The 15,009-nt window shown below is 40.2% G+C and overlaps 1 protein-coding gene across 16 annotated transcripts in view; it reads right to left on the bottom strand.

Moving 5' to 3' along the window:
• GANC (glucosidase alpha, neutral C) overlaps positions 1-15,009 on the bottom strand; it is a 69,923-nt gene that overhangs the window by 48,221 nt on the left and 6,693 nt on the right. For 15 of the 16 annotated variants that reach the window (XR_012373600.1, XR_003210489.2, XR_003210491.2 and 12 more), the window contains 2 exons: positions 8,676-8,803; positions 3,784-3,966 (listed from right to left, as the gene is read on the bottom strand). Coding sequence is in view for 11 of the 16 variants with exons in the window: in XM_073876858.1 (XP_073732959.1) it covers positions 3,784-3,966; positions 8,676-8,803 (311 nt within the window). In the remaining 5 variants the exon portion in view is untranslated. Of the gene's footprint in view, positions 1-3,783; positions 3,967-8,675; positions 8,804-13,548; positions 13,789-15,009 lie in introns of those variants that run through there. The other variant, XM_073876866.1, reaches the window with a different exon arrangement.

Genomic DNA, 15,009 nt, shown 5'->3' with positions numbered 1-15,009 from the left:
AGGAAGAAGCAGACTTCCTGCTGAGCACAGAGCCCAACACAGGGCTCGACCCCAGCACCCTGAGATCATGAACCGAGCTGAAGTCAGATGCCTAACCAACCGAGCCACCCAAGTACCCCCATTATTTCTTTAAATAGGGTTCCTGTCCCTTTTTCTCTCTTCTCCTTCTGGGACCCCCTAAAATGTGAATGTTAGTATGCTTGATGTCCTAGTGGTCCCTTAAACTGTCCTCATTTTAAAAAAAAATTCTTTTTTCTTTTTGCTGCTCTGATTGGGTGATTTACAATAGCCTGTCTTCAGATTGCTGATCTGTTCTTCTACATCATTCAATCTGCTGTTGATTCCCTCTTGTGTATTTTTCACTTCCGTTATTGTAACCTTCAGTTGATGGGTTCTTTTTGTATTTTCTACTTCCATGTTGAAGTTTTCACTGTGTTTATGTTCATCCATTCATCTCCCGAGTTTGGTGAGCATCTTTATAACCATTAAATTCTTTATCTGGTAGATTGCTTATCTCTGTTTCTTTAGTTTTTTTCCTGAAGTTTTGCCTTGTTCTTTCATTTGGAACATATTCTTCTGTCTCCTCATTACCTGAGTCTCTGTTTGTTTCTATGTATTAGGTAGATCAGTTACATCTGATTTCGAAGGAGTGGCTTTATGCAGAAGGTGTCCTGTGGGTCCAGGAGCGTAAACCCCCAGCCACCCCAGTCAGGTGCCCCAAGAGTGTTCCCTATGTGGGCGGCATGCACCTTCCTGTAGTGACTGGGTTGCAGTTGGTGCAGACTCACAGGTGTGTAGGGCTGTCCTCCAGCATGACCGTCTGTGAGGTCTGACTGTGACTGCTACGGTCATGCTGGTTAGTGGGGCTAGCCCCTGGCCCATCTGACTGAAAGGCCTGGTTGTGACTGCTGTGGATATGCTGTTGTGTGGGGTTGGTCCCTGGCATGGCTGGCTGTGAGGCCTGGCTATGACAGCTGTGGGTGCACTGGTGGGTGGGGCATATCTCCTTCTTGGCAGGCTGAGGGGTCCAGCTGTGACTGCTGTAGGTGTTCTAGTCTGTACGGCTGGCCACCCAGGGGGGAGGTGCTTAGGAGCAGTTCTGGTCTTAGCTGAGGCTGCCCGCTGCAAATGCTGGGGTTGAAGGCTGCTTAGGAGGAGCTCTGATGCTAGCCAAAGGCATCCCACCAGGAATGCCAGCATGCAGAGACACCTGGAAGGGGGTCCAGGCTGGGAGATGGCTTGGGTGGAACAAGTCTGCAGGGGAACACTGGACAGCATGAGTGGCACTAGCACAGTAGATACGGAGTACCGGAAATGACACCCACCAACGCTAGGCCAGCTAGGTAGAAGAATGGTACCCACTAGTGCATCTGTCCCTGGCGGACATTCCAACAGATTCCTGCCATTCTAGCCATGCCCTAAAATTAGTCAATGGATCTCCTTCCCATGTCACCCAGGCATTTTTCAAGTGGTTGCCTCTGTGCTGGGACTCAAAGCCAAGTGTGATTGTGCACATGCCACTTAAGAGCAGAGTCTCAAGTTTTCTCCTGCCCTCTGACTCTCTTGGACATAAGAACTGTTGGTTTTCATAGGCAGACATTATGGGAGCTCATCTTCCTGGTGGAGGTTCCTGGGACATGGAGCCTGATGTGGGGCTCAGACCCCTTGTTTCTAAGGGCAGGACTTTACAGTTGTGATAGCCTTCCCAGTTGTGGGTTGCTGCACTGGGGGTGTGGGACCTGACTAAATCATGTTTCTGCTCCTCCAACCCATCTTGATGTGGTTTTTTCTTTATATCCTTAGTTGTATATGATCTGTTCTGCTAGTCTCTAGTTCCTTCTCAGAGACAGTGTTTTTTTTTGTTTGTTTGTTTGTTTTTTAAGTAGGTTCCACACCCAGTGTGGAGCCCAACGTGGGGCTTGAACTCACAACTCTGAGACCAGGACCTGAGCTGAAATCAAGAGTCAGACACTAAATCTACTGAGCCACCCAGGCGCCCCTCAGAGATAGTTTTCTATATGTAGTTGTAGATTTTGATGTGTGTATGGGAGGAGGTAAGCTCAAGATCTTCTTACACCACCATCTTGATTTTGCCTCTTTTATGTTTTTTTATGTCCAATTTTTTCCATCTGGGATTCATTTTTGCTAATGTTGTGAGGTTTGGACCTAACTTAAATTTTTTTCCAGGTGGAGAATCTGATTTTCCTAACACAAATGTAAATGCTGGAAATATGAACTAGTACACAACCTCCATGGAAGGTAATTTGGCAGCATCAGTCAGAATTACAAATTCTGTTTGATCAGCAATTGTACTTCTATGACTCTAGTCTATGGATGGACTTGCATGTATGCAAAATGACACATATACAAAGTTATCCATGAAGTCAGTAGTTGTAAAACAAGATTAGAAACAATTTTAAAGTCCATCAAGAGGGAATTTACTAAATGAATCATGGTGTAACCATACAATAGAAACTATATAGCTGCTTTAAAGAAATTAGGAACTACCACATTGGTAAAGGAAAAACAGCAAAGTGCAGAATAATGTGTAAAGGTGGTATCATACATGTCAAGAAAGGAAAAAGCAAAGCACGTATGTATCTTACTGTATAAACATAAATTATATCTGGAAGGATACCTAAAAAACTGGAAATATTGATTACTATCAAGGATGGAATGGGTAGCTCAAGGATAAATGGTGAGGGAGACTTTTCAATATACACCCCTTTGTAGCATATGCTTATCTAAAAAATAAATGAAAATATTAAGGCCCAACTTAGATATCACCTTTAAAACAAAAATATGGGAGTTTATTAAAAGAAAAAAAATTTTAAATATAAATAACCCAGGTACTGGGTACACAGGTATTTGTTATGTTATCAGTATTTTTTTTTTCACTTTTTATTTCATTATAATGGTAAAATGCTCATAGTAAAAATCTCCAGCTGTTCAGAGGGTAAAAAGCAAAAATCAAAAGCCCCTTCTACCCAAAACAACCCTGCAGTTTTACTCTACAGAGGTATATCAGTATTTTTCAATTAAAAAATTGAATATTCATAAAGTAATAAGTGGCAGAATTACAGGTATTTAAATTTTTCTTTTCAATATTTTCTATTTTTCCTACAATGAACAGATATTATTCTCTGTAATAAGAAAATAAGACTTTTATATATAAAAATACAAGTAAGTTGAAATCCAGAAAAAAATCACTATGTGGGAATAATGAATATTGAATGTTTTCTACAGATTACATAAAATGTTCATTATTAGGCTAAAAGTAGAACTACAGACTGGAGGATTTAAAAACAATAGTGGTAAAAACGGAAGAAGAATCTCCCCCTATTACATAACCTCCCAGTTCACGTCACCCCCACACAAACAGCTTTGATCAAGTGATTGTTTCCTGAAAATTCTTGGACAACTATTCAAGTGTCAGATAACTCAAGTTATTGTAAGGGGATAAAGTGAAATTTTGAAGACATCAGTTCACATTAACATTTATCAAGTCTCAACAGTGTTTTTTAGGGGTGTGGAGGGTAGATAATGCCATCAGTTAAACACACAGGATATGTTAAGAGTATCAGTCTGCAAAAGTCTGGGAATCATTCTTGTCATCAAGCCTGCATTTACTTGCACAGGTGAAAAGATGAAATTTCTCAGAACAATATTCCAGCAAATAAGGCGAACCAATTTTCCACGGTGATATATCAACTATTTAGGCAATTAGTAATCACAATCAGGTTTTCTAAAGTTCTTTGTATGTCAAGTAATGTGCAAAAATACCTTTGCTTGAGAGGAATCTGCAGATGCTCGAAGTACAACTGGCCCAGGGAGTTTATGCTCATCACCACCTCTTCTTGAGACACCAAATCTATTTTGAATGGGTTTGCTGTGATATTACACTTCAGATCTCCTTTTCCATCTGTCAATACCAGACTATCTGCATCCCCTGAACATGAAATCAGCCTAGAAAACAAAACAAGAAGAGAAAAACAGGTTACATGGCTCAATGTGATTGTGATTCTCAATTCAAATTAATGTGTAAATGGGGTGCCTGGGTGGTTCAGTCAGTTAAGCACCTGGCTCTTGATTTCAGCTCAGGGCATGATCTCAGGGTTGTGAGACGGGAGTGCTACACTGAGCTCCGTGCTGGGTGAGGAGTCTGCTTGAGATTCTCTCTCCTTCGTCCTCTGCCGCTCCTCACCCCACGCCCCGCCCTGCATGAGCTCTCTCACTCTCTAAAAAAAAAAAAAAAGAATTTGTAAATCAATATTCATGTAACATAGCATAGATAAGGCAGTTGAAAGTGGTAATTGAGAGCATGGATTTTGGTGTCAGAAAGGCTGGACTGAACATTGCTCTATCATGCACTAGGTGCATAACTTTGGACAAATTAATCAGTCTATCCAGTTCTGTTTCCTCATCTGTAAAGCAGAATTAACAAAGGCAAGAACAAATAGAGCTTTCAGGGAGAATTAAATGAGATCACGCATGCAAAGCACTTGGCAGTGCCTGGCACATAATAAGCACTCAATAAATGTTAGCTATCATCACCATTACTTTGGTCTGGACAGTCTAGTAACACTTTGGTGCACTAAACACTTCGTTTTTCTCTCTCATGCCAACCATACACTCAGAAACTAAGGAAACAACCTAGATTGGATTTTGACCCACTGAGTCCATAGTGAGACGGATTCTCTCCTGACTTCCATCAGTCCCTAATTTGACAGGTAGACTATTAGGATATTCTGGTTTCCCAGGAATATGTAAGCTCAGAGGCAGCACTTAAAATACCTTAGAGGTCTAGATATTCCTTTCTCTGGTGCATAGTCACCCTGGTAAATGGTCACATGCCTCTTTAGGGAAGGTGAGGAGGGATATTTTATGTTCTTATTATATCCTTATCAAGTCCTTCTCCATGGATTCTAGGCCTCCTTCTCAAGCAGGATGCCTGGGTTCTGGAAACTAGAGTTGGGTGAGAGGTTGTATCTCACTGTTCATCAAACCTAAGTGGAGTTCTTTTGGTTTTTGCACTTTAGTGTATCTATTTCAGTCCAATGGACCCTTTGATATATTGTTCATTGCCCCAAGGGTTAAACCATTTTGGGTACCATACACACAGGGCTACACATCATGGAAATATGTTCACCATGTCTCTATCAACTAAATGCTTCTGCTTTCATTCTGCCACCATTTTCACTAAAATCAGGGAGCCCATTCTTTTTTTAAAAAGATTTATTTGAGAGAGCGAGAGAGAACAGGAGCAGGGGGAAGGGAAATGGGAGGGGGTGGGTCAGAGGGAGAAGCAGACTCCCTGCTCAGCAGGGAGCCCGATGTGACACGGGGCTCTATCCCAGGACCCTGAGATTGTGACCTGAGCCGAAGGTAGACACTTAACCACCCAGATGCCCCTCAGGGAGCCCATTTTGATGGCGTCATTTCCCACCATTATGTCTACCTCACAAAAGACATTCACTCACTACCATGCTTTCCAAGTCTTCCCTTACCAATTTATTTCTCAGTGAAGGGAGTATCTTTTGGATCCTCTTGGAAAACAAAATTAGGGGCTAGATGAGCTGTTGTATATGATATATCCACTTCAACATCCTTACCTAAGTCTATGGGTCATTTCTTCTACTCTGTGCCAAGGAATTTCTAGTAGCTCAGCTTCATTCAGCAGAGTCCATAGCTGAATACAGATCATAATTAACCAACCAAATAATTAGATCCACCCCCCAGTGTCCAAGCTAGCATGTCAAATCTAGATTCTCTGGTACATGTACTCATGTCAATAAATTTAATGTGGTCCTAAAATTATGTTCCTTCCTTCAGTTTAGGAGCCCCTCAGAAATCATTTCCATCCATATCCCAGGTTTTTGCCAAGAGAAAATCCTGTAATTCCAAAGGTGTTGGGTTTAACTGTAATTAGCTCCTTAGGCATGTTGGGCTCTAATAGTGATTTTAAAGGCAGCGAAGGAAGGTAGGGATGAGGCACAAGGAGCACTGGAATCCCCCTGCACAATATATCTTAGGTGAGGTCAACACAGGGTGTCCAAGTAAGGTAGGATCAGCTTTGTTAGAGGAAAAAGAGCTGCTTCTGCTGAAACAGGAGGCTTGATGGAATCTGAGGTTTGGGTACTCAGTTACTCAAATCTTCCCAAATGTTGCTATTTAATTTTCCCTTTTCCCAGTTAGTGCCCTAAATTCACAGAACTGATGAGGCTGTGAATTAAACTCATGGTCTAATTCAGCGAACCACAGAATCGAACTCTCAGCTATAAGGACTTGGTAGCTACAACAGATATGAGAGACTTTTAGGACTGTCACAAAAACTTATTTGGTTTCTGACAAATGCCTGAGCTAAGAATTTAAAACCTGAGACTGTACTTTTCTTTAAGTTCTTCAGTTAATAGCAGGCCACTTCAGAGTTTTGAGTTCTTTATCACAATTGTGCTATGCCCCTATTGCTTGGTTTGCAAGGGCCATACTTTCAATATGCACTTTATTTCAGTTTACCATGGGTAGTAATTTAAGTAACTCTGCCATGGAATGCTGTGGTTTACTGCTAGTTGTATTAGTTTGCTAGGCCTGCCACAACAAATGCCACACTGGGTAGGTAGCTTAAACTACAGAAATTAATTCTCTCAAAATTCTAGAGGCTAGAAGTCTAAGATCAAAGCGTCAGTGGGTTTGGTTTCTTCTGAGACCTTTCTCCTTGGCTTTCAGAGAGCCATCGTCTTGCTATGTCCTCACCCAGTCACCCCTCCGTCTGTGTTACTTGTGTCCTAATAGCCTCTTCGTATGGGACACAAGTCCTATTGTATTAAAGTCTACTCTGATGACCCCATTTTAACTTAGTTACCTCTTTAAAGGCCGTACCTCTAAATATAGTCACATTTAGAGGTATAGGAGGTTAGGGTTTCAACAAATGAGCTTGGGGGGGGCACAAGTCAGTCCATAACATTAAAATCTCATCCTTTAATGATAACCAGGTCCTTACTATTTTCAAATCCAGCCAAATCTGCTAACCAATCTCATGTTCCCCTCCTGGAGGGTTTGTTGCCTATACTCACTTCTGATACTAAAGTCTATTATCAACCAAGAGTCAACTGTAGATTAAAGAAAACACTCTGGTTATTTTAAGTAGAAAATAAGTGACTTAATATGAGGGAATTAGGAGTTTACAACATCATGGGAAGTGTTGAGGTAATAGAAATGACCCATAGAACAATACTGCATAACTGTATGGTCAATGGAACTTCTGTTGCAGCTAGAATCAGGAAGTTGGATAATCAGAAGTCACTATGGCAACTGCTGGGCTCCAAGATCATGCCATGTCAGCTCCAGAAATCAGGAAATGACTGCCCTCACTAATGAACCTCTAGAGACATTCTATGGCTGCCAAATACACACTAGCAAAATGGGAAGCTCAGTTCTGAAATCAAGATCCCTGTAAGTGCATATGATTGGGAGAACCTGAATTATACCAGAAACTAGCTGCATGGGAATATAGGAGATGGAAGAATGTAGTTTTTAGCTTTCTAGTTAGTGCAGTAGTCAAAGGCCCTCTAGAAAGAGGTTGGAACAGAAGAATATGCCATATTTACTACACAAAGCTAGTTATCGCCCTGACCCCAAAACATGGCAACAATAACACAGAAAAAGAAAAGTACAGATGAATTTTGCTTATGAACATAGTTGTAAAAATGTTAAAGGATGTACCAGTAAAGTGAATCCTCCAGGATAGTAAAAAATAATATACTGTGACTAAGTATACACCCACATCCTTATACATATAAACACAAGTATGCACGCAAATTGCAAAGTCTTACCTAACAGTTTCTTTTTAATTCCTGTTTCATAAGTTCTTGGCATATAGTAGCAGCTCAATGAATAGACAGACCTATTTTGAATTTATGATGATTCTACTATAATTCAAATAATTTCTCCTTATAATTTACAGACTTTATTAAATTTTTATGGAAAAATAATCTACATAAAACTATGAGAATATAGTGAAAATTAAAGCATCTGGCATTATCTTCTATTGCCTTGGTGAAATAATATGAAAAAATTACAGGAATCAATAGGCAGAATCAAGTTGAAATATCACTGGAAGGTGTGCGGAGAACTGAAGAAGATGCCGCAGGGATACGGAAAATGCTTTTTAATCCCCAAAGATTTTTTTTTTTCACCCAGACACTGATTATTAATTTATCTCTGACTCTCAATTAAATTACATGTTAGACTTCTGAGACTACCTTTAATTAAAAGTGAGTCACCCTAACTGTATAAATTATGGCAAGCGAATTTGGCTAGTGTATTAGATCTCTGGAGCCCTGCTGCTAATCTGAGGAAATTAAATAGCTCTGCTTCTACTAGTCCCCAAAGTCAGGCTGATGAATCCTTTTCTTTGTGAAAAAGGACAGCAGGGGTCAAAAGCTCTGCCTCTCCCCATTTATAAGTGCTGATAAATCACATCGTGGAGGAAGAGAAAACAGAATGGATAACATACAAAATGGATAAATTTATCCCCAAATAACTTGAAAACAAACTTGGCAAATGATGGTAGCTTTGAACAGAGAAAACAGGAGGCACATACAAAATCTGTTACTCAAGGTATGATAAAAGCCCATATTGAGGGTGTATCCAAGATCTCTTGTCCCTTGGCTTACCTTACAGTGCTGGGCTTGCTTGTGAGGACATCGAGAACTTCATACCTGGGTTTCAGGGGAGTTTCTTCATTGATTTTAAGCCTGAAAATATTTCCCTCTATACCATAAACTTCAGCCAGAAGAGAAACCTGGGAACAGACACGAGATTAGTTTCAGTAGGTTACTGCCCCACTGATGGTCGGTTCTACAGTCAAATTGCAGTAATTAGAAACTATGTTTGGGGCGCCCCGGTGGCTCATTCGGTTAAGCATCTGCCTTTGGCTCAGTTCATGATCCCAGGGGCCTTGCTGGGAGGGAGTCTGTTTCTCCCTCTGCCCCTCCCCCTGCTTGTGCTCCCTCTCCCTTTCTCTCTCTCAAATAAATAAAAATCTTTTTTAAAAAAAGAAGCTATGTTTGAATTATTATAGGCCAAATAAACTGGAGAACAATGGGAATTATGAAGGAAAAAGCTCCCCAAACTTTGTATGTACTTGTTTCGCTATACCTGACAGTAGAGCAAGAAATACCTTCTATGTGTTCTATGGCTAGGCAAACATATAATTGTCCATACCAGGACCTTTAAGGATGAAAGAGGTCTCTATTAATAATTATACTGAATGATGGGCATAAACTGAAACTGCTTTTGGAAAGCTGGGACGTATGGCCCTGTATCCATGACAAACTGCAGGTATCTTAAGAACTTGGTGTTAAAACTAGGGCAACTGGATTCCAGCTGAATGAAAGATGAAGGATAACAAGCCACAGAATGGAAAGGAATAAAGAATAAAATAGTGGCCACTGGGGTTCCCTAGGATAGATGATTAAGCCTTGCTGTACTAAAATTAAGGCATTTCCTATATACCTGGGAATAAGGTCTGGGGAATTTTCTCAGGAGGTTGGGATACTCTCAGCTTTTTTAAGAGGCTGGGGAATTTAGGTAAAATTCTGCCTACAGTGGGACATGGAAGCAACACAGAATTATAGAGAATATAGGATTTAAGAAATAAAACACAAGACAACAAACCTCAAGAGAACAGAAGTGGCTAGCTACAGGTTACAAGATGAGGCATCTAGATCAGAGAAATATGTATTTTTTAATATGCAGTCATCTTTATTATAATTCATATATACATTAAAATCAGACATGAATCTCTAATAAACATCTAGGATCTCATGGGCTTTTGTTTTCTGTTCATTTATGTAGTTTGAAAATCCAGTTTACTTGAGAATGGTGGAAAAGGCCAAGTAGTGTCTTAGTTTCATATGACAAGTTTTCTCCTCGTAGGTATGCTGGAGTCTTTGAGCATTTTATTTTTATTTTTTTAAAGATTTTACTTATTTATTTAACAGAGAGACACAGCGAGAGAGGAAACACAAGCAGGGGGAGTGGGGGAGGGAGAAAAAGGGTTCCCACTGAGCAGGGAGCCTGATGCGGGCCTTGATCCCAGGACCCTGGGATCATGACCTGATCTGAAGGCAGACGCTTAATGACTGAGCCACCCAGGCGCCCCTCTTTGGGCATTTTAATGAACCTGCCCATTTTTCAGTGCCTTCTGCAGTTCCTTAGAGATTTCAATGGGCACCTGGCCTATGGAACATTTTATTACTCTACTGACTCTTAAGGTATGGTTCTGGGGCTACGCCTGAGAATTTGCTTTTCTAACCTATTGTTCCCTTTTGATTTACTCTAACAGGCAGTTTTAAAAGGGGGTCAAATGTGCCAAAGCTTCCAAACCTCCATGCTTCTTTTACAAAAATATCATTTACCTTATCATTCACTTTACCAACTCTCCCTTCCAAATAAAGGACCCCAAAATATAAAGTATCACCTGCCAGTGTTAGAGGAGGCTCCTTTCCTCTCCCCAAATCACATTATTTAGGATTCTGAGTGATAGCAAGCCCCTCCAACACAGAGCTACAGTCTTTATCAAAAAAGCTTGATCAGAGAAATATTTTGAGTTTTCAACTGCACTGCCGTACAGCAGTGACTGACAGCAAATCCTTCATTAAATCCTTCATGTGATGCCAAATTCTCGTTACACTTGGGTACATGTATTGTTACTGTAACAGCTGTTCAATGAAAGGCTAAGCTGGGCAGGCTGTGTGTCCACAACAGGTACAATGTGGTGCGAGTAAGATAGCAAGCAGGGAGACTATCACAGCACTAAAAAAAGAAAAAAATGATTTCGCTGGAACTCTGCCTCTTGAAAATATAGGAAAGTAGGGCACTTAAGCAGTGACATGACACTTGAGAGTGACCAGGTGAAGAGTGCAGTGGCTATGGCTGCTTTTACAGATAATTCTTAAGGTAGGGTTATAAGTAGAGTAGTAGTGAGCACAGTGTAATTACTTTTTCTAGTTTTATTGAGATAAAGACATAGAATGTACAAACTTAAGGTGTACATTGTGTTGATTTGATACTTACATATTGCAAGATGATTACCACTATAGCATTAGCTAACAATTGCATTATATCACATAATTACCATTTCCTTTTTGTGATGAGAACATTTAAGATCTATTCTTTTAGCAACTTTCAAGTACAGAATAGAGTATTATTAGTTATAATCACTATGCTGTACAGGAGAATCCCCAGAACTTATTTTATGTACAGCTGGAAGTTGATATTCTTTGACCAGCATCCTTCCCCCACCCCAATCATACTGTAATTATTCCTTTCATGTCTCATGTTCTTTTGTAAATTTAATTACTTCAAGTGTGTCATCAGAATTCTAAGATTTAAAAATGTGCTCAAATACAAATAAAGCTGAAATTCTGTCAGATTATGTTTTCTCCTAAGTGAGACCTATTATTTCCATTGCTCTCTCAAATTCAACTAACAGTTACTTAGCATCTAATATTGGGATGTGCTGTGAAAAAGATGACCAAACTCTTAGAGGGAAATTGCAATCTAGAGACGAAACACGGTAAACATAAAGCATGCTCTAAGTGCTGAGGGAGAAGGACAAGCACAGTGCTGTGGGAGAAGAGAGGGAATATTAATGATGACTTGTAAGGAGAGGGGTTCTGGGCTGTCTCTGGAGGAGCAGGACCTTCAGGGACTAGCAGGACTCTGGGTAGGCAAAATGAGCAAGAACATCCTAAGCAGAGGGCACACAGGCTACCTACATATGATGAACAAATTGCACCTAGTTTCTGTACTCAGAGATCCTCCCAGTTTTAAGAAAATAGCTCTCTTTAAGAACAATATTTTTTAAAATGAAAGATTGGTCTGTCTTGTTCTTGAGGCTGCAGTCAGGAAAGAATCCTAATTCTATGAGGAGGCAGTTAATAACCCTGCTTTTCCTTTTACCATAATGATCTTTTACAACCAAACACATAAATCAGAGTCAAAGCTCCATTTTGTTTTCATTTTAGCTCAATTAAGCAAATGTTTTTTTTCCAACAGGCAATCCTTTTCAAGGTCGATATTCAGATTCATTCATATCTCCTACTATTACCTACATAGCTTTCATGTTCCAAGCATATATAATCTCCTTAGATATTCGTATGCTTTGTTTCTATGATCTGGCTCATGCTGTTTTTATTGACTTAAAAACATTGTTTTTAAACAGCAACAGATTTTCAGAAGTCCAATAAACAAAGCTATGTGGGTTAAAGACAGTGGGGAGTGGCTCGGAGCCCCTACCTGTGAGCCCCTCCCTGAACTGAGCTCTGAGACACCTCCATGGAGACCTGGGCTCTGTGGCTGACAGTTTAGAAACCACTTCTCTAGGTTCCTCAATTGCCAGTTATTGCTCACTTCTTCCACCAAAACCTTGCTTGTGTCAAAAAGCCTGGACATGAATGTTACATTCTTCTATCTAACACATTAAGAATTTCTCTATATTCCTTTTCTTTTCCTGTCTGGACATTTATGAAAAAGTAATATACAAACAAATGATGGAATCTCTTCTTCCTGTTAGTGATGATTGGAGATGACAATGAAAAGACATGTTAACTTACAGAAGCCAGACTGCGTAAACTAGGAGTTAGTGTGAGTACTTAGATCATAGTAGCAGTTACATTCAAATTGCAGCAAGATGGATTTACGTAAAACAAGTGAAGAAACATGTAACTGAGCATCTTAAATAAAATATTTAAAAATATTAAAAATATTTAAAATCTGTAAACGTCCACCTACACAGAGAAAATGAGATAAATCCTCAGAGAAAGGAATCCATTTTAGAGGTTCCTTTTAAAACTACAAGTCTCCATTTGGTTTTTCATAAAGCTTTATTCAGAGGCTCACTTCTCACAGTCTGGGAAAGAATATTAATTCTCTTTTCCTATCTGATTTCTCTTATACTTAATAAAAACAAAACCTGTAGTCTGTCATCCATAAATCTAGTTTATTGTTGTTTTTGGCCACATGGGCAAAAATATCAGGTTGTAAAAACTATGGTGGTAGAGACAGACTTGTCTTTGTATTCAAGTAGTGGACTGATCACAATTATATTAAAACAAAACCTGTTATTTACCCAGAACTGGGAATCACAACCAGTAGAGACTGTGATGGAGTTTTACCACAACAGCCCTAGAACACATATTAAAATGGCAGTGGGTATTAGGAATGGAAATTATGACCCCGTCAACTTCTCCTTGATGGATACAGATCTTGCCTTTCCTCTGGCACCAGGTGTCTTCACTATACTCAAAGGAACAGTTCATCTAAAAGGCTTACAAGAGTGAGCAAGTTGTTGCTCAAGATCTCCCAGGATTCAGAGGACTGTCTAAGAGTTCATTAAATTGCCACAGGACACTAATTGCCCCTTCCACTGTTGCAGCCAGCTGGTTTATTGCAAGCACCGATTCTCCACAGAGAACGCTGGCAAGTTCACGCTGGGTATTAGCCCGTTCGCCAAGGACAATCAGCCTGTCCAGGTGTGCTTCTGGTTGTTTGGCTAGTTCCCGAATTAGCTGCCTGTTCATGGCCACTTCTGCAGAAACACTACTGGCTAACAAGTGGTAGTTCTTCCTCATCTGCTGAGGAGGTGGCGGGTTGGGCAAAATCCCATTTTCATCAGGTTTAAAGGCAAAGGCAGGGGTAACTTAATGGAGGTGCTCTGAGATACCCCTGCATCCTTGGAGATGCTGCCAGAAGTGGAGTCTCTGGTGAAAACTTGAAGACAGGCTGCAAAGGAAAGTAAATATGTTGCTAAAAGGTCATCCATGTTATGAGAAAGCCTCAAAATTGGCAATATAAAGCAGGTCAAAGACCTAGGTCTATTCCTTGCTAGCGGTGCTTTGGTGCTAGACTCAGAGGGCAGAATAAATTGCTCTGCTCCGAAGTCACAAGACTGACCTCACCATGTTTCTCAATCCAGGTCAAATTTTCACTGAAGGTAAAAAAAATTGGTAAAAAACCCAACAAAACAAAACTCTAAAAAGCAGTCAACATTTTACTGTTAGCTTTCTTTTTAGATGTTCTCTTGGAAGTCTCTTTACCAAATATCTACCTGATTATTTTTTCATCGGGAATAGGTAACATACTATAACGGGACCCTGTATGAGAAAACTTACGCAGTTTAACCTACAACTGGCTTTCCTCCAAAGCCTAGATGTTCTGAGCTGGAGATAACACACAGGGCCACACTTCAGTTTGTTCTCCAACATGACCGTGTCCCAAGAACATCATGTTTGAGCTGAATTGTGTCTCCCCCAAACTCTAAATTCGTATTTTGAAGCACTGCCCCTCAGTATGATGGTATCTGGAGATGGGGCCTTTGGGAAGTGATTACGTTTAGATAAGGTCATGAGGGTGGGGTTATGATGGGATTAGTGCCCTTAGAAAAAGAAACCAGAGATTTAGCTCTCTCTCCACTGTCTGAAAATATAATAAAATGGTAGTCTATAAGCCAGGAAAAGTGTCCCCAAAGACACCTTGATTTTGGATTTCCCAGACTCTACAACTATGGTAAATCAGTATCTGTTGTTTAAGATACCCAGTCTATGGTATTTTGTTATGGGAACCTGAGCTAAGACAATGTTGAATGAAGCTTGGTTCTGTTTCCTGGTTACTTATATTGGGGGAAGGGGACTGAGAAGAAGATTTAAAAAATTAACAACAGATCTTGAGAACAAAGTTACTGCTTTAAGAGATGTAATGGTGTGGGGGCAGGCAGAGACACTAAGAATGCTGGGTTTGTCAAAATCTGAATCAGTGAAATCTGAGAACTGCAGCTGTGAGCTGAATATGATCCTCTTAGACTTTGGACTCTTGCCTCTCTAAACCTGAAGTAAAAAGCTATCATTCTGAATAAGTAGATACGTGCAGCTTGTTTTAAATCTCCAGATCACACCTATACCATGTCCTAATATGAAATCTCCTATGAAACACCCATTTCGTCCCAGA

Source organism: Callorhinus ursinus, unplaced genomic scaffold, assembly GCF_003265705.2.
Source record: "Callorhinus ursinus isolate GAN/ISIS: 27379988/994484 unplaced genomic scaffold, GSC_fseal_2.0 scaffold25, whole genome shotgun sequence".
Classification (NCBI taxonomy): domain Eukaryota; kingdom Metazoa; phylum Chordata; class Mammalia; order Carnivora; family Otariidae; genus Callorhinus; species Callorhinus ursinus.
This window is presented reverse-complemented; position numbering and strand designations above follow the sequence as displayed.